General features: G+C 38.6%; 2 protein-coding genes across 8 annotated transcripts in view; both read left to right on the top strand.

Moving 5' to 3' along the window:
- Positions 1–4,699, top strand: part of LOC135203626 (uncharacterized) — a 44,966-nt gene extending 40,267 nt beyond the window's left edge. For all 4 annotated transcript variants that reach the window (XM_064233461.1, XM_064233463.1, XM_064233462.1 and 1 more), the window contains exon 7: positions 922–4,699. In XM_064233461.1, the coding sequence (XP_064089531.1) occupies positions 922–1,059 (138 nt within the window). In that variant the 3' untranslated portion in view covers positions 1,060–4,699. The remainder of the gene's footprint in view (positions 1–921) is intronic.
- Positions 4,700–4,828: 129 nt separating this feature from the next.
- The window catches only part of LOC135203624 (longitudinals lacking protein, isoforms J/P/Q/S/Z-like), a 49,863-nt gene continuing 28,328 nt past the window's right edge, over positions 4,829–26,363 (top strand). The window contains exons 1-4 of one of the 4 annotated variants that reach the window (XM_064233458.1): positions 4,829–8,286; positions 18,137–18,275; positions 20,251–20,448; positions 20,886–21,000. In XM_064233458.1, coding sequence (XP_064089528.1) covers positions 18,189–18,275; positions 20,251–20,448; positions 20,886–21,000 — 400 coding nt within the window. In that variant the 5' untranslated portion in view covers positions 4,829–8,286; positions 18,137–18,188. Of the gene's footprint in view, positions 8,287–12,683; positions 13,464–14,746; positions 15,562–18,136; positions 18,276–20,250; positions 20,449–20,885; positions 21,001–26,363 lie in introns of those variants that run through there. The other 3 variants (XM_064233457.1, XM_064233459.1, XM_064233456.1) reach the window with 3 other exon arrangements.

The following is a 26,363-nucleotide window of genomic DNA, read 5'->3' as shown; positions in this document are numbered from 1 at the left end:
CAAGTGTCAATGAAGAATTAGAACCTGAGCCATAACTTTCAAGATATAAGTAGTATACGAGACAAACGTATTACGTGTTAGGCCAAATGAAAATTATTTAAGGTTTGGTGATTTTACAAGTAGCGCTAGTAAACTTCATGACTACCTCCCATTTGGGTTGGGTTAATGCCCTCAGTGCACCGCATTTGGCGCATTGTAGGCATTATTTAAGGTTCTTTGCAGTGTCCCACGGGTCCCTAGCTGCAACCATGTTATTCCTATTATTGTACCACCATTCATAGTCTCTCTCTCTTACTTTTCACCCTTCCCTGACAATTGTTCCTTAGTCAATTTCTCTTTTAGTGCTGAATGAACTCTTAGGTCCCAGTGATTGGCCTTTGGCCTAAATTTTGTATTCCAATCCATTAGTACTGACTACCAACAGGGATTAGATTTTAGTATGGGTAGGAATGTAACTTTTTGGGACAAGGGACCTTTTTGAAGAGTGATGTGCTGTTACCTTTGTAAACAAGATTCCTCCGAATTGATTGACCATATGTGAAAATGGAAAACAAGCAAAAAAAAAGGAAGAAATGTTTGGTGCAGATTAGATGAAAATAGAGAATAAGTTGAGCAGATAGTAGTACATGAACAGTAACTTTTAAATTTCTGTGCATCGTCACCCATAACACTTCCAGGGAGACTGTATTAAAGCTTTGCTATAAAGGGCACCTGAATATGATAAGGCTGTTGATACTTCATGAAGTTATTAATGTAACTTGCCTAAGGTTTATGTCAGTATTGAATAGTCTACATAACCTATTTTTATAGATGAAAGCACTTGCAAAATAGTATCTGTTCCCCATATAAAAATGTATTATTTAAGAATAGTACTGTAAGAATCTAATGGCAGGTTACGTTATATTTTTTCCTATCTTGTAGGTGCAGTTGCCCACACCTGAAATAGAGAAGAATGTTTTGCAGACGGTCAAGTTGTTTGGTGGAACAATCCTCAACTTGGAGACAATTTATCCCCTCGAGGAGAGCAGTGACGACCCTGATGTGGATGCATCCCCTTAGTGATTGATTGACTGGGGATTCGCTAAAAGCAGTGACATTACCTGTGCAGAAAATTTTGCTTGTATGATAAGTACTTTGAGCTTTGATTCTTTGTTTTCTGTATATTAGATTTTACTAGTTCTATTTGATTTCGAAAAGGGCTGTCTTTTATATTTAAATTAAGGAGTGGTGAAGAGGATATTGGAACTATTTTAAAATTCATATACAAAATTCAGTCGTTTATGCAATTGTTTTAATATGATTTGAAATTTTGCACTTCCTACTTACTAGTGCATAAGACTTATGTTTTGGTTGAAGTTGAAGTTGAGAATGATCAAAGACTTTTATTTAGTCATATATTTCATGTAGTTAGTATATATGTAAAATAAGGAAAGAATAGTCAAATCTGTGATGTTTCTGAGAGGATAGAAGTTGGCTGTGAATCATGTGATTTGGAAAAAAAATTGTTTGTATCATGTTTAGAAAATATGACTCCCCTTTGTTATTTTAGCCAGGTCATTTAACTGTGTAAACAAAGTTGCCTGTGAGCCAAAATGAAGGAAGTTTAATGTCACCGCTAGTTAGCTTTAGAGCATTGAGAGTAATTTTGTACCTCATGAAAATGGCTGTATTCATTATTACAGTCGCCAACTCTCAATGAAAAATGTAGATTTTAGCTTTTGGTTGTCACCATAATTGATTGAAGTGCTCAAGATTTTGTGCCTTGAAAAGGCAAAGTCACTTTTGGTTTCATGATTGCACACAGTGATGACCAATTTACTCATAATTCTGAATGTTGTTGTTAAGTGTCTACTGTTTGCAACTGCATGAATAAAGTCAATTGAGGGTCCAGCATTGCAAAACTCCATGAAGAAGCTAGGAATGTTGATGTTGCATAACTGTGGTTAAAATTCTGGAGGACTTATTCAAAAATTTCTTCTGTGAAGTTGAAGTACAATTGAAGTACAAATGAGGTTGCACAAGGATTTTATTTGTCTTTTTAACCAAATACTGGAAGTGTCTGGGTAATAGTGTACCTTTCCAACACAATACCGGTAATTTAAAGTATATAATGTCTTTTGCATTATGACATTCCAGGTTAGTGGATTAAGAATCTTTTGCTAGCTGCATTTTGTTCAAAGCCATGAAACCACATTCAGAAAAGTGTTCGTGGTAAATAGCCACAACAAAATTTAAAGTAATATTTTATGTTAAATTACAGTATCTAGGTATACTTATTTGTTTCATTTTTTTTTTTTTTAGATTATTCCAAAGAATATTGTCATTTAGTTGATATTTTAGTGCATTCAACAGAGTTTTTCCAGGCAGAACGCTTCAGTAGTATTATTTTTCTTTTTGATAATTCTGCTTAATGTTTTGCCCCTGCGGAGGTCACAGCACATGAGAATCACTATCAGCCAGTGAAAGAATTTCAAACACTGATTTGGTTGCTAGTTTTAAAGATAGTTATTGTTTTTGAGAGAGCTGAAGTAGCTTCAAATTAAAGATTTTGGAATGCAGGTTTTGAAATGAATTTCATTTTTTGAAAGGTGAATGGTAAGATTGAGTCAGTTTGCAAAAATGCAGTGCAAAGTTTTGTTTACTTATTTTTATATATGTATACAAACATATTTCCCGAAGCACCAAAGGTGTTAAGTATTAGTCAATGTTAAATGAAACATTTGTTTTCAAGACAATTCTTTCATTGAAATAGGAAGGCACTGAATACTACTGAGTGTTGTGGAAGTCAAAACAAATAGAGTCATCCATCCAAGGAAGAGGTGTCTTGTGGTTTCAGAATAGATGGCAGGAAAGATGTATTGGAATGGAAGGTTCATAATATCTGGTAAATCTTATCATAAAAATAGACTTTCAGTTCTTGTTCAGACGTCATTTTAACACTGGCATTTGTTACTTAATCTTTATTACAGACGTGGCCTGAAGGTTTAGTGAATTGTTACTGTATTTCCATTTTTCAGAAAATTGCTCACATATTATAAAGGAAAATAAAGCACTTTCATGAGGTTATGCAGTGAGATCTCAGGCAGTCCCTGGGTTACGGCAGTCTTGGGCTATGACGCTCAGACTTCCCATTATTATTATGATGTTCCGGTTTATGTACTGTGTTTTTTAGTATACGTATGGCACGCCGCCAGGAATGGAACCTGTTGCCATTTAACAGAACTTTCAATGATAGCTTGAAAAATATGGATGATTATATCTTGGAAATGTGGAAAAAATCATATAGTACAGGTATTCATATTTTAATGGAGGAAATATGTTATTAGTGAAGATCTCATTGATGTAAGTCATATATTTTTCTATGTAGTCTGTACTCATAAATATTAACTAATGCGTTACTAAAATGAATATAAAATTATATTTGCAAACAGTGCCTGAGTGCTCTCTTCCTCATTAGCATTGAAAAATATACTTTTATAAAAAATAGAGAATTTAATAAAAAAACTTTTGGTGACCATAGGGGAGAGAGAAAAAGAGATTGTTTGGTAAGCAAGTAATGACAAGGTGATTAGGTATAAGCATATACTGCGATAATCTGTGATGGAACTTGTAGGGAATCAGTCATGATGATAAGGATGGAAGGGAAAGAGGAAAGGCCCAACAGAAAATAGACAATAAAACTACATATAGGTTTAAGAAGATGATTGAGGAATAGAAAAAATTTCTTTTTTTGTTACCAATAGAAACTTGAGAATGCCAGAGAGTGTTGTGTCCTGCAGAGGTGAAATTGCAAAGAGTAATTATGAAACTGGAGACCTTTAGCTCTTAAAGCTGATGATGATGAGGTTTAAATTTGGTTTTCTAGTTTCGTGTCTTCTAATGTCTGCACACGGACAGAAATGAGAACATTAATGTGAATGTTGATTGCACTAAAATAATAAATACAGCACACATCATTTGGCTGGTGAAATACCACCTCCTCAGTGTGGAATTGTTTGATGTGGCAGAGCTTGAGGAATCTTTAGAGCTTTTGCTGTTGAGGGAGCAGCAGAAGAAAAAGTATATTAATTGTTTTTTGGAAAAGTGAAGATGAGATGAAAGGCTCAAACAAGCTGTCATAGTTATTCATATGTGTAAATGGAAGTGTTGAATAGATTGAAAGAGAAAAGGTTACAAATGTGAAATGTGTCTACTGATCTGTTAGTCGTTGGTGCTCTCGCTTTGATGGGGAATGCTTGTTGGAGTTGGTACAAGAATTGATGACAATTAGGTAACTTGCACATTGTTGTATGAGTGAATAATGACCCCTTTGGTGCCTTCATGGAAATTAGTATTTAAGGTTACAAGTACAATAGTCATTTCTTATAAATACTTAAGGTTTTATTTTAGTTTTTACCTGATAATAATAAGTTCAGTGTTGATTAGTTGCTGTCCAACTTAAAACCATTAGATTGACTTGGAGAAGTTTGTAAATGCCAGCTGGAGAGGGTTTTCTTTTACTGTTGATTTGATGTTCAGTGTTATGTATTATGTAGTTGGTTTTTTACCTCCCCAGTCTTTTACATGTGTAATAATTACCAGTATTAAAACTTCTATGTGAAAGATGACCCTCCACTAAGTCATGGCCTACTATTCATCACAGTTAATGTATTTGGGCTTTAATGCCTTGTACTGATTCACAATAAAAAAAAATAATTTTGTTAAACATTTTCATTTCACATGATCTAGAAAATAGGTAGAGTTTTCAACCAACCCATCACTTATAATTAGCTCCCATTTGTGGTGGTCACAAATCCTAGACACTCCATCCAAGTTCTAAAGAAAATACTCGTCCTCTGTCTAACCAAGTATGTAGTAATGAGACGTAATCATTTCCATGTTTTTTTTTATCTAATCACATAATCATTTATTCCTTTATAAACTCATTGCATTCTTTTTCTGTTCTTCAACGTTTTGGTATTTACTTGTAACTAATAAGTCAAAGTGAGTGACAGGTGATCCACTAGTTAGGAGAAATACATTAGTTAGCTCATTTTTAGCGTAGCTTTCGGTGCCACTTTGCCAGCATTATGTCTGTGTAAATTTGTTTTAGATCTGATGGTGTAATTTGGAATCATCCCAAATTATGTATACATCCTTTTCATATATTTAACCTGATTTTGACCTTTGTGTTAATGAGTTGTTTACATTAAGGGTTCATCAACTACCAACAGGTTCCCTTTGTGCACATTGTTGTGTTGCATTGGGTAACCTAGACGGCCAGCTCTTCATACTGTACATATATATTTTATTACTTTTACAGTTTGGCTCTCTTACTCAGAAGTAGTTAACCTTACTTAGGGATGAAACATTTGCGAAGTCATTCTTAAAACTAAAGACAATGAATGACTGCATATTTTTCTTTTTATGTGAGAACACATGGATTGCTAGCACCTTTGTTCAGAAGGGATCTTGGTTTCTTAGCCCTAACATGACACTAAACTTAATCATATGTCTTGCAGCAATGCAACACAGCAAGGTTATCTTTCTGCGCCTTTAATCCTTTTGCCTGTTTTGAACTTTTGGGAATATGTGTTCCTTGCAGCAAAATCTTCCAGAAAGATCTCATGTCATTACAGCTGAAAACTTACTCTAGATGATATTCTTTTTAGTTTTTTCCAATCTGAAAAAATGTGTAGCAGAATCTTCATCAGCAAATAGTAATTCTTTTTCTGTTTTTCATTCCTGAGCCCATATATTAATGGAGCTGTCCTTTACTTCCTGTAAAGTATTTTACATTATTCAGTCTTGTGGGTGATTTTATGTTCTCACAAAGACCCAATGTTGTTTGATATAACATGTTGCTATCTAACAGAACACATTTTCTGATTTTGTCTTCTAACCACAAATTTAAAGCATTTTCTGTCTTTAGCAAACAGATATCCCTCTCTGCAGTGTTTTTGCTGTTGGAGTGTTACAGTGTAAGCAAAGGCGTCATAACTTATTGTGTCTCTCTGTACTACAGTATTTATTTTATGGATGATTAGTTATGGTACATTATGGGCACATAAGAAGCAGAGGCTGCCTTCCATTTTATTAAAAAAGCAGGAATATCTGTTGTCTCACTTTAAAGAGGCCCCTTTTGCTCTCGTAGGTTAAGCAGAAGCCATCATCATTACTTTACAGTTTGGTTCTCTGTTCACAAAACTTGAAGACACGCCTCAGTGGCGTGGTTGGTATGGTGCTGGGGTCCCACCTCGGTGGTCGCGGGTTCGATTCTCGGCCGTTCCATTGAGGAGTGAGAGATGTGTATTTCTGGTGACAGAAGTTCACTCTCGACGTGGTACGGAAGTCACGTAAAGCCGTTGGCCCCGTTGCTGAATAACCACTGGTTCCATGCAACGTAAAAACACCATACAAACAAACAAACACAACTTTAAGCAGAATAACATTAAACAAAGCCAGTAATGTCAGTAACATGTATACAGAACTTCACCAAGTAAATGTTAGGAGTCAGGTGGGCCTTTGTGCAGGTGTGTAAGGTATTTTTGGATGGGCTAAACTTTTCTGAGGACTGAGTGAGAGGAATAATGTTGAATTTGCTTAAAGGCATTGCTGGTGATTGAAAAATTATGGAGACATAACATTATAATTTGTAATAGGGAGCCACTCAAAAATAAACCCAACCCCACAAGAATAGTCTCAAGGGAATTCCACCATAATTGGTGAAAAACCTGTCTCCTGGCCTACGAGTTATGTCCTCAATTCCAGCCTTGTTTTAGAAGAATTCTCTCTCCAATTAAAACATCAGTTCAGAGCTAAGAGCAAATTTATGAGTAAGCCCAAAGAGAGAAGCCTCTATTAAGGCGAGGCTGAACTCAGAACTGGTGGATTAGGTATCATGATGCAAACTGTGACCTGCTCACTGACTAAGATCCAGATTGCAGCTGTACTTTACATTCAGTTATTTAACCAAGATACAGTCTGTAATCAACACCGAACAGGTACTAACTGTTAATTGGGCAAAATGTATTACTATCAACATTTTCATAAAAATAGGATGTCGGAGATTTTATTTTTTTTCAGTAAGCCCACTTTAAGGTTTTATCACTAACCCCATTCACAGTGAATTAAATAAGATATTATCGTCTTTCTTTCACTGTTACAAGCTTTGGTCCATTTGTAAATATTCGGAATCATTAGAAACAAACTGAAGAATCCGGACCTCTTTTACATTAGTCCTCAAGTCTGTCATTAATTTTCATCCATTCAGTGGTGTTCAATTCATTCATAATCTTTAATTTCTTTGTCAAAAAATTACTTCTCGAAAACCTTTTGAACAAGACAGTTCCAGGCCTGCAATTATCTCTTCAATGTGCCTGATATAAAATAATTCAAATTCAAATCTCTGAAAATTTTTAGAATTTTTTGTTTTGATATTGTATTGTAGTTCCAGTTAGTGAAACTTTATAATAACCTAATCCATCTTTGTTTTGTATAATGTTTTTGTATTTTGATTGTTTTCACCATCTCTGCATGACTGAATCACAGCAAAATTAAATAGACTGTATTCTCTTGCCCCATCATATTATCTTAATTGATCTTTCATCGTACTGGCATTTATTTCTGAACTCTGGAATGTTGCTATATCATTTCACCCTTATTCCTAAAATCTGTCATGGAGGTTAACTCTACACGACTCCTTTCCTTTTCTTTGTTTTTTGTTTTGTCACAATCGCCAGACTTGGCCTACGTAAAGGGGATCAGCTTGTGTCAGACAATGCCTGGGACAATTGTGAATTTCAGAGATTGTGTAAGACAACTGGATGATAAATTTGTGCATTCAGTGTTCAGTGGAATGTGGATTCACTCAGAGAGAAAACGGCAGATTGAAACAATGAAAATGCAAACCGTGGAAATGTGCTGGTTTGTCATTGTGAAAAATGGTACAGTAACTGTGTTGTGACTTTGTCTTTGTGCCTATATTTAGTTCGCCTTGTAGAACTTGATCATTACTAATGTCACTGGAAGATGGACTTATATTATCAAGTAGAATTAGAAGAAAAGACTTGTACAACTCTGTAGGTGCAGTGAAAATCCAAGCAGAGATGATATACAACTGGTGAAGTGCAGTGAAGTTTTAAAAGCAGAATGTTTACCACCATTGAAGTGTAATGTTTAAACACGTTGTTTCTTTGCTTCCTGGACGCTTGCACAATCGTTTATCATATTGGAAATATGTAGGAATCCATCTGAAGGATGAAGGAACCTAGGAGAAACCAAGGAGCTGAAAAGACAGCGCCGAAGGTAAGTGTAAACAGTCAATGTTTAGTTTATGCTTCTTGGACGATGTCTGTAACTTGAAGTTGCTATTTTTAGTGCTTTCTTTGAATATCAGTTCCGTGGGCCCTCGTACTTTTTTGCTGACGAGTTTTACAGGTGGCATTGCCACTATGCCTATTTCTTTGACACTCGGAGCAAGTGCAGATAACATTGCAAAATTACGTTTCGCATTTTCAAAGTTAAAGTAAAACTGTTAAGTATCGAATTAATCATGAGAACATTTTAATACTGAGTACCAGTGGTTCTCTGTTTCATAAAGAATTGGGGCGACAAGTTTCATTATTGTATTAAATCCTTGAAATGTGAATCATTGGGAAGCTTTAGGGTCACTGGACAAATCAACATAATACGTGCTTCATTGTCAGATATTTACTCAAAGAACTTCCTTAAGTCATTCTCTTTTCATGTGTCATTGTGAGTATTACCATCTGTTAAGTAATGGGTCAGTTGAGTGACTGTAGAAATAGACTGTGCGGATCCAAGGATTAAAGACAATCATAAAGATATTAAAGTGTTTCTTGGCACTGGTAGTCCAAGATGTATGACGAAAGGTTTGGTGTCTATGTCTTCGAAAAGAACATTTTGATCCTGGCAGGAGGACCCTTTCGGATGGTAGGATGATAAGTATGTAGCCTTTTCTGCCAAGATCAAATACTGTACCTTTAACTTGTTTATTCACCCCCCCCCCCCTTACAAGGGAGGGGGTGGATGGGAGTGGAGTGGGACAAAGAAAGTTATACTATTAGTCAGAATAAACAGAAAAACTAAGTGGTTTTCTTGATAACTGTATAGAATTCAATGAAATGTATGTATAAAAATTGTTAGAATGAGTAAACTTTGTGAAAATGACAGCCTGAATCGTACAAGATAATATCTTACACACATTATTACAGAATAATTAGGTGACGTAATTTTGATTTTGTTTTAGATTGCCTCCAGAGTAAATTTATGCCAAGAACTTGTCCACTGAATTTCTTACAGTTATTAACAAGTAGGAAAAAAAAATAGCGCCTCAGTGGCGTGATCGGTATGGTCTTGGCTTACCACCTCAGTGGCCACAAGCTCGATTCTCGGGCATTCCACTGAGGGATGAGAAATGTGTATTTCTGGTGATAGAATTTCACTCTCGACTTGGTTCGGAAGTCACGTAAAGCTGTTGGTACCGTTGCTGAATATACACTGGTTCCATGCAAACAAAACAAACAAACATACAAGTAAGAAACGCACAAAAGTTTCTTCGACGCAATCCAGTTTTCTGTACAGCGTTTAATCAAGGTCATCTAAAAAAGATCTGTCTTTTGGTTGTCTCTGTATACTAGTTAATGCTTTATGAGATGCAAGCCGTGAAACTTTAACCAGGCCAGGTGATGGCCTGTCGTATGTCGTTACCGGATGCTTGATTATGGCTAACTTTAACCTTAAATGAAATAAACACTACTGAGGCTAGAGGATTGCAAGTTGGTATGTTTGATGATTTGAGGGTAGATGATCAACATACCAAATTGCAGCCCTCTAACCTCAGTGGTTTTAAGGTCTGGGGGCAGACAGAAAAAGTGCGGACGGAGAGACAAATAGGCATCTCAAAAGGTATTTTGATGAACCCCCATATAGTAGGTACTATTAGAAGAGGTTTAGATGAAGCCATTGTAATTCACCATACCATCCTTCCCGAGGGCTTGCGCTACTTTCTGGTCGTAGCCCCTTAGAAAAAAACTTTCCTTTACGCAAGAACTCAGAGGTTCGGTATAAGGTATATTTGAAAGCTGCACTGATACCTCACCGCATGACGTTTTATAGTCTTATATCTAAGATTATGAGCTGTGGGCTGAATTTTGTATATTTTGCTTTGGGTTATTTTGCTAAAAAATTTTTTTTTTTTTTTTAATTCATACATGAATCAAAAAGTGTAGTTTTTAAAAGATGTCTGCTGAGTGAGGCGACTCGCTTATAATGCGACACTACTATGAGATTCAGGGCTTCTGTAACACGATTTTTTGGACTTTGCTCCTTATCAAAGCATCGGACGTAACTGAAAGTTGACATATGTATATTTTACAATCACACACAAATTTTGTCAGCATTATCAATAACCTAAACCCGAGAGTTTTAATTCTTATAGAGTAAAAATTAACTAGCCGACGCCATGGCCAATGATTACGAGCCAAGAGTTGAAAGACATTCATTGCGTAAGCAAGGTAAACACCGTTTTACGAAATGTTGCCCCGCCCATCCACCAGACAGAAACTCATTCACCTTTTTTCAGCTCTGAAACCCATAGCAGTCAAGAATGCCTAACAGGATTTGGAATTTTCCCCGTGGTTGCAAAACTGCATTTGTCTTACGACTTGCAACTTTATACAGTCAAGAGAAAGCCCGTGGCCATACTTACTTTAGCCTGAATAGGTAATTATTCAGTTTCTAGTTTAAATCCAAAGTTTATGGTCTGATTTGTATTTAGCGTAACGTGATTATTATACTTGTAATGTCATTCAGGATTTTGAACATTTCCATTAACCATTTATTATGCCACCAAGAGAGAGAGAAAGAGAGAGATAGTATGTAAACAGTCTTTATATAACTATTTTTGTTAAAATAAGATTTTTATCCAAAGTAAATACAACTTTATATGTGCTAAAATCTCCAGCAGACCAACGGATCGTCCGATATAATTCTTCTTCTTCTTTAGGCCGTACGACTGTGTTGGATATAAAGACTTTATGAATGGCGGAACGATACATAAATGTGGGTGGGGTATCTGTGCTAGCGTAGTAATACTACTGTAGCAGTAGTGCCGCAACAGTAGTAATAGGATCATTTAGCACTTCTTACAAGTACTCGAGAAATGAGTTTTTATAGCCAGAAGTTAAATTTTCTAATCGAACAATGCCCATGATAGCCTTCAGTGTTATCCTGAATTATAACGAGGCCAAAGTGGGTGAAGCCTCATGAAGTCACCATTCTGACGATAATTATTGGTGAAGGTTTAAAGCCAAAATACGTACCGGCTTTTTTTTTCAGTAAATAGGTAGATAGCCAATAAATAAAAATTGCTTGACATTGGAATAGCAGTTATCAAATCAAGCTTGTCTGCTATGTTTTTGAAAATTGCCAACTATTCCCTACATCTTGTCAATCTGATTGTGACCTATAAAGTAGACTGTAATTTCTTTGGACACTTATTTTGGGAGTTAGACTAATAATCGAAGTGTTATTGTATTTATTAACATATTTTGTTGGTTCATTATGACAATTATCAGTGGAGAGGTTTCAGAGTTCATAAAGGTATGCTGCTTTGCTTGTATTTAAATTTTTAAGTCATTGTTGCCAGAGGTCTAGCCTTCTGTACGTATAGCCGATCATCCATCGAGAAAGAGGGAAGAAATGCTGTCATAAGTTACGTAACGAGTGCGTTCGAAACCTTTTACATTATAGGTACCAAATTTGTTCAACCTACGTAATGCAGAATACAGTAAAAAATTATGTGTAGATATAATGTGTATTCTGAATAAGCGTTATATCTATGAAATGCATAGATAAAAAGTTATTGTGAAAAAACCGTGTTACAGAGGCCCTGAATCTCATAGTAGTTGCCGATGTTTTTTTATATTCAGTTTTAAGGACAGAAATTAATATTTTATTCTCACCTAAGTGGTCTCTGAGTATTTTTGTTTGTATTTTTACTAACTTATTTTTATTATTATTTCTTTGGTAACGTTATTATTCAACGGTTAAGAAAACCTGATATAACCATAGTACTTTAACGGGAGACGGCAAATATTTACCTTAACAACTGATTCGTTATCAAGAAGCGTGTACTGAAATAATAATAATAATAATAATAATAATAATAATAATAATAATAATAATTCAACTGTCTTTGAAATGTAAATTCGACTATTTCGGAATTACGAAACAGAAAAGTAAGTGGAAATGTCCTTTGCTTAATATAGACAAAATCTATTCAATTATATATTCTCTCTCTCTCTCTCTCTCTCTCTCTCTATATATATATATATATATATATATATATATATATATATATATATATATATATATATATAAATATTATATGTATATATATATATATATATATATATATATATATATATATATATATATATATATATATATATATATGTGTGTGTGTGTGTGTGTGTGTGTGTGTGTGTGTTTGTGCGCAGGAGGGACTAGTGTTAATCAGTGCAAGTTTCATGATGTGATGCCAAACATCAGCCATTTCAATGCATGGTGCATGTTTATTACCAAGAAATTTGCTTATTCCGAAAGGAATATGATATTCAGCAAATCATGTTTCAGTAAAACATTCCTTCCGTGGAATATTCCAATCGAAAAAAAAATTCAGCGGATAATAAAAATAATAATAATAATTTGCTCTCGATTGTATAATGAGCTGTTTTATATCAAATGCGTCGTAGGATTTTTTTTAACAATCTTCGCAGGTTCTATATAGTAGGATTTCACAATATGATGTCATATTTCGTGTTTGACTACATGCCCGTATAGGCTACTATATAGCTCATCCCATAACTGGTACTAGTTTAAAGGTAAATTCTTTCCACATAATAGCCTGTTCAAGCCGTCGGATCCTCTTGGTTTAGTCAGAGCCAAAGTCTACAGACCTTGGTCAAAGCAATCCCGTGTTTCCTTTGGTGAGGAATTCCGTTCTTGCTTCCTCTGCTGTTTGTTTGTACAGGAGCCTCCTAGCTCGAATGCAACTACCCCTGACGGCGGAAATGGTAACTATAAACACGAGACCGAAATGGCGAAATCCCCGGCCCGTTGGTGTCATTGTGCACAATAACGCTTCTGTAACATGACGGAGCAAACATGACTGTCCCTGCAGTTGTTCTGTTCGTGTTTGGGCCTTGCAGATGACAGATGTTGCAGGATCAATACAATATGTATATAGTCACTGTTGGCAACAGCTGCAAGTGCTCCCAAGGCCGTATGATACCAACCGCCGCGCCCCGTTTGGTACTAGTACGACTCAAACTGTGGGATGTTCGTGTGACCTTCACTAGTCGTCTGTGGTGTTTCTAAGTGTCGTCTTTGCTCGTCTTGTAAAAGAAGTCCATTTTGTACGCCCAAGGAAACCACTTAAGGTTGTGTCAATAACCAAGGTACCGTCATATCAGCTTACGACCCCACCGAGTGTCTTATTTTAAGCTTGTTATAGTGGATTGGCACAATTTTCCTTTGTTAAGCAGTAACTTGCTATCTTAGCTTGATGAGTTAGTGGCGCTCAGATAAGGGTGTGTTATATTATAAAGGAAAGCCAGTGTCCTTGTAAAACATTATATAATAGACATGCTAATTATATATATATATAATATATATAATATATATATATATATATATATATATAGTATATATAAAGTAAAATTTTCTATATAATATATATATATATATTCTTTCACGGGTGAGTTTTACTAGTACGTATTGAAAGGTGGAGAGTTGGTGTGAGTATATATATATATATATATATATATATATATATATATATATATATATATATATATATATATAATTTTACTTTGAACCCCTATTACAATTTCGCCTTGAAAAATATAACTTCCCTATGTACTAACGAGTCCTTTGAACTTTTCTCACGCGCGTTTCCTTAGCAATTTAAGTACTTTCAGGAGATAATGATTCCAACAGTTTAGGAGGAGACCTTAAAAAAAGGGGGGGGGGGGGGAACGAGATTTGTTTTGTTGGGAGGCGCGACAAAACGTGTGAAATGTGGGGATATTAACCCCAGTGTTGTAATTCAGATGATTTAAATTCAGTGATTTAAAGTAACACGCACACACACAGATATATATATATTATATATATATATATATATATATATATATATATATATATATATATAATCTCACACAACATAAAATTTTCTTCAAACTATGACGACCTTTGAGACTTGAATATATATATATATATATAATATATATATATATATATATATATATATATATATATTATATCACACATAAAACACGCGCTTTTGACAAATGTTTATATATTTACCCAGAGATACCTACATCTTAATATGGAATTCATCACACACACACATACATTCATATATATATATATATATATTATATATATATATATATATATATATATATATTTATATATATATATATATATATGTGTGTGTGTGTGTGTGTGTGTGTGTGTGTGTGTGTGTGTGTATATAGTTATAGGCAGGTATTTCTACCTCGTAGTCTGGGATTTCGGTTTGGAAACTGATGGATTATTGCCGTGCGTCAAGTATAGGCACTACGCATCGATGATAATTCCCCTGATGTGAAGTTCCCAAGGTATGGCGAATTCGATATTAAACGATATTTATGGCTTAGTAGTTGTGTGTGTGTAATGAGAGAGAAAGAGAGAGAGAGATATCTGAGCCATCACGGAATGAAATTTCTCACTGTAAGAGGTTACGTAATGTTTAAACGTGTTTTTCTCATAATATGGAAGTGCATTTTCAAAGTAACCTTCCTGCTTATCGGCAAACCGTGAATCTTTATGCACTGGTCATAATTACGAATGCAGAATTGAGAGCAAGGTACAGATGGCGTAATGAGGAAAACGCGTAAATTTGTGTTGTACTGTCGATGCGTTGCAGCGAAGAACGCCCAGATATTTCATCAGTTGCCGAAAACGAAGTGTGACGTAATTGAGAACGCGGCCGGATATTTATAGAAATGTTTAATTTGGGAATTAAACCCAAAGAACAGAATAATATTAATTGAAAAATAGTTGTTGTATCGCTACAGTGCGAAAGGAACGGAATGCGCGCCATTTAAAGAATACATCTTTTCGATGCCCTGGATTCTCATACGGAGAAGATCGCTGAAACTGGAAGAAGAAGAGAAACGACGACGAAGTCGTGTTTGGTACTCGGCTTATGACGTCACACTACGTCACTGTATAATCGCCATTGCGCAGAAACCGTGAATGATACTGTTTTTAGTGTTGGAGGGACCTACCCTCCAAATCGTTACCCGTTAGTGAACACATGTATCCCTGAGAGAGAGAGTGAGTAAAATGGAGAGATTTCCCTCCCCGGAGAATCTCCCTGACGCTGATAATACCGATCTCAAATCTACTTTTTTTTTTTAGTTTTTTATCAGTAAACGTCGCTTGTGGGCAGGAGCTGCCTTGTAAACAATCCAGGCATATTTGACGTAACATTTGTAAAGCATTCGAGTAAGTAAGGGGATTAATGTTAGTTCTATAGCCACCCAGAATGTCGGTAGGTGTGTCGTCCGACTCGATTTTCTTCTTTGGTGGACCTCCTTAGGCCTCCAACGTGATGTTGTAGTAGTAGGGTCGACAACCCACGAAACTTGCACACCCCCCCCCCCCCCCTTTCTCTTAATGGCCCTCATGCAAGCATACCCGATGACCAACACAGACTTCTGATCCAGGCAAACGAATGAACGGCCTTTTTCATACAGACTTCCTAACCTTACTACTACAACCCTCTTTGACACCACATGACTTCATGGGGTCCCTAGGTTAGGCTGTCTCTTGGGCCATGACTCTATAAGCTCAGACTTGGCTCTATCCCTCGAGGTCATGGCTTAGCCTAGCCTTATTTATCAGTTTCTTGGCACAACAAACGAGAATATTTAGGCTTCACTGGCTGCAAAACTATTTGCTTGTACGTAGCCTAGACTTGGACAATACTAGGCTATTGAAATTGGATAGGCCCTGTTGGAAGGTGCCCATATAGGGTATGTGCTCAGTAATCCATCAAGCATGATAAGCTTAGGGTAGCCTAATTGATTTTAGGCTATCCAGTAATAATTGGGTGGTAATTGCTCACCAACAGTGTGAAGCATTTTATGTGTTTGACAGTTTATGACAGTTCGTGAATGGTTTATGTGGTTATCATCATTATTGTTAGTGTAATCTACTCGTTTTTGTTTATTGCATCATCCCCAAAACTGTTTCATAATTGGTGGATAGACCACAGTGGATTTTAGAAGGAAAATGGACTAGGCTAGTGATTAGCTCTAATAGCAAGGTTGAAAAATCTCTCCAAGCACAATGAATTAACTACACATATAATCATATACAAACCTTCATCCAATACTTGGATAATCTTTAGTGACAGCTGGCTTTGTTGTCAAAGTTTGGTAACTAAGGCATTAGCGTTATGGTTGTTAAGTAGCCTAATACGTACCTACTCACCTATGAGTAACCCTAAGCACTTTTTCCTTGGCTGTTATTGCGACACTGCTACAGCATTCTGATCAGGGAACATGACCTTGGCTTCAGGCTTTATTTTATATGTGGATACTGAAAAACAATTTAAATTTGCTTCTCGGGGTTCGGTAACCTGTTTTCCTTAAATCAGAGTTCTTAAAATTTTAATAAACAACTTCATTTGTGATCCAAATATTTTTCATTCCTGTGTGAATTGTTTTGCACTTTCTGGAGGAGTATCCAGGTTCCATTTTTGTTTTCCTTCTAAAATTAGTTTGGGCATGGAAATGCTTAAGGGCGAGGGGCTGCAGACACTTCTCCCCTGGGTGGGTATTCATCATTAGTTCCCCATGTGTATTTTTTATTCTTTTTATTTATTTATTTATGTTTTTTTTAAGAGGCATAAAACTTGGTGAATGACTTTCAGGCGGTTCAATTTGGTTCCCTCCCCGACCGTTTTTTCGGACGTTCCATAGCCAGCTGAATTTTTCTTTCATCCTTGGAGATGATAACGCCTAGTAATAGAATAGTTGGCCCATGACACTTGAGGCACTCTATCTGTAAGCCTTCTTTCTAGAAGTTTTCTGGTAATTGACATCCTTTAGGATGTTGCCTGTTATGATGACACTCCTGCTCTCAATATCAACAAGTTTTCTGATTAGTTACATGCAGTCTTTCCCTGGTATTGTGGCAGGGATGTAGAGATGATGTTCTCATGCCACTTCCCTGGCGCAAACCAAGATAGTACACATGGTCCATAAGGGGCTAGTCTTGGTTGCTACTAGAATGGATAGTTGTAGGTTATGCCTGTTATGGTCAACAACCCTCAACCAGTGACTCTCTGACTCTGCTTGGTCTATTGTTGTGCAGCGTAAGGCATCCTGTTGGGATTATGAGTTGCTGGCACCTCAAATTTCAGCAGATGCTTATGCTTTGGTAGGAGTTCTCAAGCCAAGACCTGAGAGATTGATGCCCTCCATGTTTCCCTACTCTGACAGATGAAACAACCAAACTTGCCAAAAACCAGAAAAAAAAACTAACAAACAAATGACCAGGAGGACCTTTGAAGTGCTACTAATGATGCGTAGTCAGTGAGAAAAAAACAAAAAAATCATTCTCGATAACTCCTGGCTTCCAGCAGCAAGTACCACTGCCAAATATATGATATACAAGTGTGAGATATCTCAAAGAAGCATGAAATAACACTGTTGATCATAAGACATCTCATATTAGTCCTATACTATTAGCATTTTAACTTTTTTACAAGATATCTTATGGTAAGTCAACATTTTTATAACACTGATCACAAGGTTTCTTGGGTTTGCCTAGTAAGTGTTAATCCATTTTTATTTCAAGTTATATCCATGTGGAGCAGATGTTGAAGTTTTAAACTTTACGTTAGCATATTGTAATATTAATTTTCTACTTTAGCATTTTTTAATTTCAATTTTCCCCTGATTTTTCAGGTAAATATTTATGCCTAAGTATGCAATAGGATTTTTATAGTGTGATTACTTTAGTACTTACTGTACAGTGTTGCTTATAGCTAATTTTTTCCTCTTTGTTTCAGAAATCAAGTTTGCATTTTAGTGGTTACCACAACGACTCAGTGTTATAACAAGATGGAAGTGGCAAGGGTGAAGCTGAAGTGGAATAATCATCAGTGTATATTCAGTCACTACTTGCAAGAGTACCTGTATTGCAATCAGGTGGGTGCTCTACAGTTGTGGCTGAAATAGATTTCACATGAGAGAATGAGGCCGACACTTGATTTTGAGGGTTTTTATTTTTTTGTAATATATATCTGGGAGGTTTTGTAATATATATCTGGGAGAATTATGCTGCAAATTTTATTTCTAAAAACATTAACCCATCAGTAATGAATAATTGCCAGATGAAAGTAATTTTTTTTAATCACCCTGACCATTCTATTCTAATTGTTGGTCTAAATGAACCAACAAATAGTAAATTGAAATGCATATAACATTTCAAAAAAGCAAGCATCGATAATTAATGCAGTATTCATATCAGCCCAAATGGGAAAGGAAATACTTTCAAAACATAACATGTAAAGACAATCAATGGTGGACGCAATTTTCAGTGTCGAAAATGATGGCAATGGTTGCAGGTCCACAATAATATCGTATGTGAGTATAAGGTCTTTAATGGATAATAAAAGCTTTGGAACCTTGTACTAGGTTCATCTTCAGTCAAGTAAACAATATGGCTACAAAAATTCGTGGATGTAAACTTTTGAACAGGACAATTCCACAACGACGAATGCAAATGAAGGAAGCGCTCAACAGCCCAACTAGGTAATTCCGTTGTTGATGTTCGAATTCCTGTTTGCTATTCTGCTGGAACGTCTTGTGGGCTGTGATGATGCTGCATGGTGTTCCCCTGGCAGCATGGCTGCAACATTGCAGGACATCACATCCCCCATGCTATAATCTGTCTGAGGGAGGAGAGCAGAAGAGGGGGCAGCAACAGGCAGAGGAAACAGAACTTGTCTTAAAATTAAAATTTTTAACAAAGTTCAGGAACTTTGTTAAAATTTTGCCCCCTCTTCTGCTCTCGTCCCTCAGACACATTACAGCACGGGGGACGTGACGTCCAGCAATGTTGCAGCCGCACCGCCAGGGGAACACCATGCAGCATCATCACAGCCCCCAAGACATTTCAGCAGAATAGCAAAAAGGAATTCAAACATCAGCAACGGAATTACCTAGTTGGGTTGTTGAGCACTCCCTTCATTTGCGTTTGTCGTTGTGGAATTGTCCTGTTCAGAAGTTTACATCTACAAATTTTTATAGCCATATTGTTTACTTGACTGAAGATGAACCTAGTACAAGGTTCCAAAGCTTTTATTATCCATTAAAGAGCTTATACTCAATGCGATATTATTGTGGACCTGCAACCAAAGACAATCAAGGCTGATTGAAGGAAAGTAAACAGAATTGAAAATATTGAAGGTTCTTAATGAACTGTGAGAGACAAAGTTGACTATGACAGTCACACAGAGCACAGAAAGCGAATTCAATATTACATACAGGAAGCGGGATATTCAGCAGTGGCCTGTCAGTCCTGACTGATTCAATGTTGTGTCTGGTATATCTTCTACGTTGAAACACAGAAACACATGTATGATTGATGTGATTTTGACTAAAGTATAGTACAGATAATTGTTTAATCCTAAGTAGCTTCCATACAAATAATTGTTTAATCATTAACAGCTTCCTCAACGCGGAATCAGAGGAATTTATTTCTGAGGATAGGAATTCATTTCTCTATATATAATGTGGTTCGGATCCCACAATAAGCTGTAGGTCACGTTGCTAGGTGACCAATTGGTTCCTAGTCACATAAAAATACCTAACCCTTCAGGCCAGCCCTAGGAGAGCTGTTAATCAGCTCAGTGATAAAACTAAGAGATACTAAACTAATAGCTTCCAATAACTTTGTTAGAACTGAGTCCTCCCATAACATATGAAATCATACTTCCTGATAGACTTGTATGCTGTATGGTTAGGTTCCAGATTGTGAAAGGGTTTGTAATTGTATTAACAGAGAAATTTTGAAAGTCAGCTATCACTGTTTATGAGTTATTTCCTATTCCCAGGTGTTCCATTGCATTGTATTAAGGTTGATGAAGTTCTCATGATTTTCATATACAATTTTTTTCAGCCTCGTTTTTCGGATGCCATGATAGCATGTGAGGGACGAATTTTCATGGTCCACAGAATAATCTTATCTACATGCAGTCACTTCTTTGATGAGATATTTCAGAAGACTCCCAACGACAATGCCCGACCTGTTATTATCCTGAACGACGCGTCAGTTGAGGCTGTAGAATGGCTTCTCTCATACATGTATTGTGGTGAGGTGAGAAATTGATTTGTCCTTCAGCAGCAGTAATGTGTTATTAATAGATTGGATTGCCATTTATTTTAAGATGCTTCTGTTTATACTTTTAAATGCTATTAATCGATAAGAAATCTTGACATGATGTAGTTGTGGTCTTGGAAATTGCTTCAATTATACAAATGGAGGTATTTCATAGTATGTAATATATCCCAGTTCCAGTCCTTTACCCCATTGTTAACCTTGAGTTAATTTTTGAAATGAACCCTACCATGGAGAAGTAAATATTTTAAAAAATAAATCTTAATTATTTATATTTTGAAAGCTTACCTCTCCATTATGTAGCAATTTATATAATGGAGAGGTAAATATTTGAAAAAAAATATATAATTTTTTTTTTTTCACTTAAAAACACATAGTTCATAAATGTTATTTATTTATGAAATCATTTTTAACAGGTGACAATACCTAAGGATTCCCTCCCTTTGCTGTTCAAATTAGCTGAGCAACTCAAGATCAAGGGTCTGTCTCAGTTGGAGATTCCAGATTTTGAGAAGAGGCTGCCTGTACCTGGTAAGTAGTGAAATATATTTTTTTTTAACTTTCAGAAAAGTTAAGTTAAGTATATCTTAGTTTTACCAGACCACTGAGCGATTAACAGCTCTCCTAGGGCGTGGCCCGAAGGATTAGATATTTTTACGTGGCTAGGAACCAATTGGTTACCTAGCAACGGGACCTACAGCTTATTGTGGGATCCGAACCACACTATATCGAGAAATGAACTTCTATCACCAGAAAATAAATTTCTCTGATTCCGCGTTGACCGAGCCGGGAATCGAACCTGGGACCACCGGGATTGGGGGGCAGCCCAGCTCGAAAACCACTCGTCCAGCGTGGAAAAACTAAGTATACATATTCTTTTACGTGGTTGGAAGGAACTGTAAATCTGTCAAACATTATGCTAATTACACCAAAACAATTCTGTGAAAATTTCTATAGTACCAACAGTTCTAAAAGTTGAAGTTCCCCCAACTAAATACCTTAGATGGAAAACCTTACTACTCATTTTTGAAAACCAGTTAAATTATACCCTGTTCAAAATATTGTTGAATGAATGGCTCCATTGAGGACTACTTTTCTGATTTGGTTAGTATACCAGATTAGTGAACAGTGTGCAAAGTTCAGATCACTTAACCTCTACAGATGTGCATTGTGTAAGTTTACATTGGTTTTACAAATTTACTGAAGGAATCAGTTAAAAGGTTTACTTTCCAGTTGTTCATACGCCAACAAACCTTCGGTCTTAACAATAGGATAGCTGGATCCGGTTAAAAAGCAGATGAAACCAAGGAATCTTGTGATATCTGGCAACACGTGTAGCTCGGGTGAGGATTGGTCAAGTACGATGCCGCTACATCAGTCTTTCTTTTGACCGCCTGGCGAGAGTCATGTTACCTCTCTTGGCCTTTTTCCAGTTCATTGCCCTTTCCGCTTGTGTTTAGTGTGTGTGCGTGTTTGGCTGATATTATGGCTTCTTCTGCTCCTTCTCGGTGTCAGTGTATGTGCCCCGGAGTTCCAGGTTTTCCGTGTTCTCGTTTTCTGGCTTTGGCAGCGACTGACCCTCACATAACGTGCAGTAGGTGTCATTCTCATTTTTGTACTATCATGAATCCTTGCACAGAATGCTGGGCATGGCCTAAGGAGCAGTGGAGGTCGTTATATGGCAAGAGAGAACATCGGAGGGTTTCGACATTTCCTACTTGGGAAGGTTTTTTGCCTCTTCCCAATGTTTCTTCTCCTGCAGTAGTCAACCCCCATAGTAGCGTTGTCCCTGCGTCTCCTTCCTTTTCTTCCATTGATTTGTCGATAGAAGTATCAGGAAGCCACCAGGCTGATTTTTGTAATGTAGCCCCTTCTTCCTCGGGAGGTTATTTACTTCCCTAGAAGGGTAAGGCTTTTTCAGAGTTGGAGGCGTCCAAAATGGCGCAATTTGGAAGACGCTCGGGCTAGGGGGTCCCCCGTCCTTGGAGGCGTTGCTAGCACATTTTGTGGAGGCTCGCACCCCTCCTCCCCAGTCTGGCCAGGCCATCCCCCCTCCTCCCGGCCTCGTCTTCGTGAGGAGCAGAAGTCTGCCATCTTGTATTGCTCCGCCAGTGTCTGCTGCCGCTTCTCCGAGTCGGAGTGATGCTGTGGCGTCAGCCCCGTTCATGACGTTTCGGGATCCGTCTTTGTGTATTCCTCCGCCAGTGGCGTCTGATTCTCCCTCGCACCGAAGGAAAGCCGTGACATCACCACCACTTGTGATGTCACTCCCTTTGATGGCGTCTCTCCCAGTCGTCTCTGATCTGCCTTTCTCAGCCGTGACATCATCACTGCCGTCCAGTTCGCTACATCTCCCTTCCTTGTCATCGGAGCCTTCTCTGGCACATTAGTCTGAGGTCATATGCCAGGCAGTGCTTTAGAGGTTTGACTCTGTATTGGATGTGAAGTTGGTTGCCTTATCGGTTGGGTGGACTAGTAGGAAATGTGTTGCTTCGTCCCCGCCTCCTGAGAAGAGTGCGCCTAAGAAACCAGTGTTGTCCTCCTCTCCCTCTTCCCCCTATCGACGTATCAAGCGTTGGAAGGCTAAGGACTTTGCCCTTCCTTTGCCTTCGAGGGAGGAAAAATGCAGAAGTGTTCCCCAGAGTGCTGTTGTTTCGGGCAGTTAACAGGCGGAGAAGTGGGTGGTAGATGTCCTTCGGGTGGGATACCTGCTGCCATTCGACTTCTCTCCTCCTCTGTCGGACAAGCCACAGCTCTGGAAGGCATATCCTCCAGGTTCTCTGAAGTTCTTGGCTCTTCGGGAGGAAGTGCAGAAAATGTTGGCCTAGGATGCGATAGAGGAAGTAGTGCGTCCGTCCTGGGGTTTTACAGTCACCTCTTCTCAGTGCCCAAGGCGTCGGGAGGATGGAGGCCTGTGATCGACTTATCACTTCATCAGGAAGACACGGTTCAAGATGGAGACCCTGCTCTCGGTGTTGGCAGCCGTGAGGGAAGGCGACTTCATGCTGTCGATAGACTTAAGGGACGCATACTTCCAAATTCCTGTTCATCCCACGTCCAGGAAGTTCCTTCGCTTCTCTCTTGGGGACAAGGTCTTCGAGTTCAAAGTCCTATGCTTCAGGCTGACAACAGCCCCTCAAGTGTTCACAAGGGTCCTCTCTCTCATGTCAAGTTGGGCCCATGCTCAGGGGATCCGTTTGCTGAGATACCTCAACGATTGGTTGGTCTTGGCAGTTTCCAGGGAAAAGCTGCTGCAGGACAGGGATCGTCTACTTCGTTTTTGTCTGGAACTGTGCATATTAGTCAACCAGGAAAAGTCAAACCTCGTACCCAGTCAAAGGATTCTCTACCTGGGCATGGTCATTGATACCACAGTGGCAAAAGTTTTCCTGGTGGATCAGAGGTTGGAGAAGTTGCGGGTGGTGGCGTGCGGCTTCCTGTCGGAACCACATCAGTCAGCTCATTAGTGGCAGGTTGTTCTGGGAGAGTTGTCTTCCTTGGAGAAGCTGGTCCCTCATGGGGGTCGTCATCTTCAGTCTCTGCAATGGTGGCTGGGAGAATTCTGGTCTCTGGCGGGGGACTCTCCCTTGTTAATGGTTCCTCTGTCTCTAGAAGTGAGAGAAGACCTTTGTTGGTGGTTGGACGACCAGAATCTGTTGAAGGGTGTCCCTCTGCGTTCTCTTTCACTGTACTTCCTTCTGTTCTCGGATGCCTCCCTTGCAGGCTGGGGGGCTCATTTAGGTGGTCTCATCGCTTCAGGCATTTGGAGTTTGGAGGACAAGGATAAGCAGCAACATGAAGGCAGCCTTCGTGGGTCTGAAGGAGTTTCCGGGGAAGGTAGAGGGTCATTCTGTCGTTCTCGTTCTCATGTCAGACAACACCATGGGGGTAGCCTATGTGAACAAACAGGGAGGCCTGGTTTCACGTCAACTTCACGCCTTGACCGTCGAGCTTCACCAGTGGGCGGTCAGCAATTCAGTAGAGCTCTCAGCCAGGTATATCCCAGGGAAACGGAACGTAGTCGCAGACAAACTCAGTCGCTGGGATCAGATCCTAGGCACAGAGTGGTCCCTTCATCAAGTGGTGGCAGACAAGCTTTTCCAGATTTGGGGGAGACCTATCCTGGACCTTTTTGCGCCATGCTCCAACAGGAAGCTGGAGGTATTCTGTTCAGTGGTTCCAGATCCTTTAGCATAAGCAGAGGACGCATTCCAACATCCCTGGGACAAACTGGAGGTGTATGCCTTCCGTCCTTTTTGTTTGATCCGTCAGGTTCTGAACAGGCTGATGAGTTCACAGGGTCTCAGGATGATTTTGGTAGCCCATCTTTGTCCTCAGGCAGAATGGTTCCCAGATCTGCTGTCGTTGTTGTCAGAGGTTCCGAAGGAGATTCCCCCTTGGCGACATCTGTGTCAGCCCCATGCGGATAGGTTCCACCAGTCAGTAGAATCCCTGTCTTTTCATTGTTAGAGGCTATCAAGTATCTCCTCTGAGCGAGTGGCTTTTCTCAGAGAACAGGTGGGCATATGTCCAGCAGTCTTAGAAAGTCGACCTCCGCAGTTTACCAAGGCAAATGGGCGATCTACTGTGATTGGTGTCGTAAACGGGGTTTTCTCCACTTGCGACCTCTATTCAGTGAATAGCAGACTTTTTAACATTCCTCAGAGACGAAAAGTGTTTGTCCGTTTGTGCCATTAGAGGCTACAGGGCGGGCCTGAGTTTGATGTTACGCCTTAAGGGTATCGACGTCTCCTCTTCCTGGGAACCTTCCCTGCTGGTTAAGGGTTTTGAGCAGTCGAGTTCTCCTAGAGAACTCAAGCCTCCGACGTGGATGTTTCCTTTTCTTAAGAGCTTCACTAGAGTCCGTATGAGCCCTTGTGTTGCTCATCTGACAGGAACCTGATGCTCAAGACAGTTTTCCTTCTGGCTTTGGCATCTTCCAAGAGGGTTGGAGAGCTCCCTGGTCTGAGCTATGAGGTGAAGCACACCAGGGGTTGGGGGTCAGTGTCCGAATCTGTCCCAGAATTCGTGGTCAAGACCCAAAACCCCTTTGTGCACAATGACAGGTTCACTTCGTTTTCCATTCCATCAGTGAATGACTTTGTGGATGGTGATGCTCAAGAGCTTTTGTTGTGCCCTGTCCGCGTCCTGCCTTGTTATCTTAAAAGGACTCGGCACCTTAGACCAGGCTGCCGCACACTTTTTGTTAGCACAGGCCGTACAAAGAAAAAGGTGTCTAAGAATACTATCTCTTTTTGGATACTGGAAGCCATCAGACAGGCATACTTGACTCTTGATGATTCTACCACCACGTTTGTGCAGGCTAGAGTGAAATGACGTTAGAGGTATTGGTCCCTCTCTGGCTTTCAAAAAGAACTTGGCTGTACATAGAGTGCTGAGCGCTGGTACTTGGTTATGCCAGTCCACGTTCACCTCCTTTCTATCTTAAGGATGTTGCCCACAGATCTGTGGACATGTTTTCCCTGGGTCCTGTGGTGGCTGCCCAACAGGTTGTGTAACTCATGGTTTCCCTTAACAGGGCACCTTTGTATCTTACCTAAGATGATTTTGTGGATGAGAGAATGAGTCAGTTGGCTGGTCTGCTTCTTTCTCTTGTACCTTTCCTTCTTCCTTCGGGCGGTTTAAGGAATAGACACGTCATTCGCTGGACTGGTCTGATACAGGTGAGTAAGGTAGTCATACTGATAGTGTGGTCGTACAAAATATCTTCCCCGCTATTTGGTAGCATATGCTCCACTTCTTGGCAAGGAGGGGTTGGGAGTAATACAAACCCTGGTGTCTTGGATTGTTATTGGACAGTCAAAGTTTCTCTTTGGTTCCCTATACAATGGTTATCCCATATATCATTGTATGTCACTCAGGGTCTGATTGGT

The sequence above is a fragment of the Macrobrachium nipponense genome, chromosome 36 (genome assembly GCF_015104395.2).
Source record: "Macrobrachium nipponense isolate FS-2020 chromosome 36, ASM1510439v2, whole genome shotgun sequence".
Classification (NCBI taxonomy): Eukaryota; Metazoa; Arthropoda; class Malacostraca; order Decapoda; family Palaemonidae; genus Macrobrachium; species Macrobrachium nipponense.
Note: the sequence above shows the minus strand (reverse complement) of the source record. Positions and strands in the feature narration are given on the sequence as shown.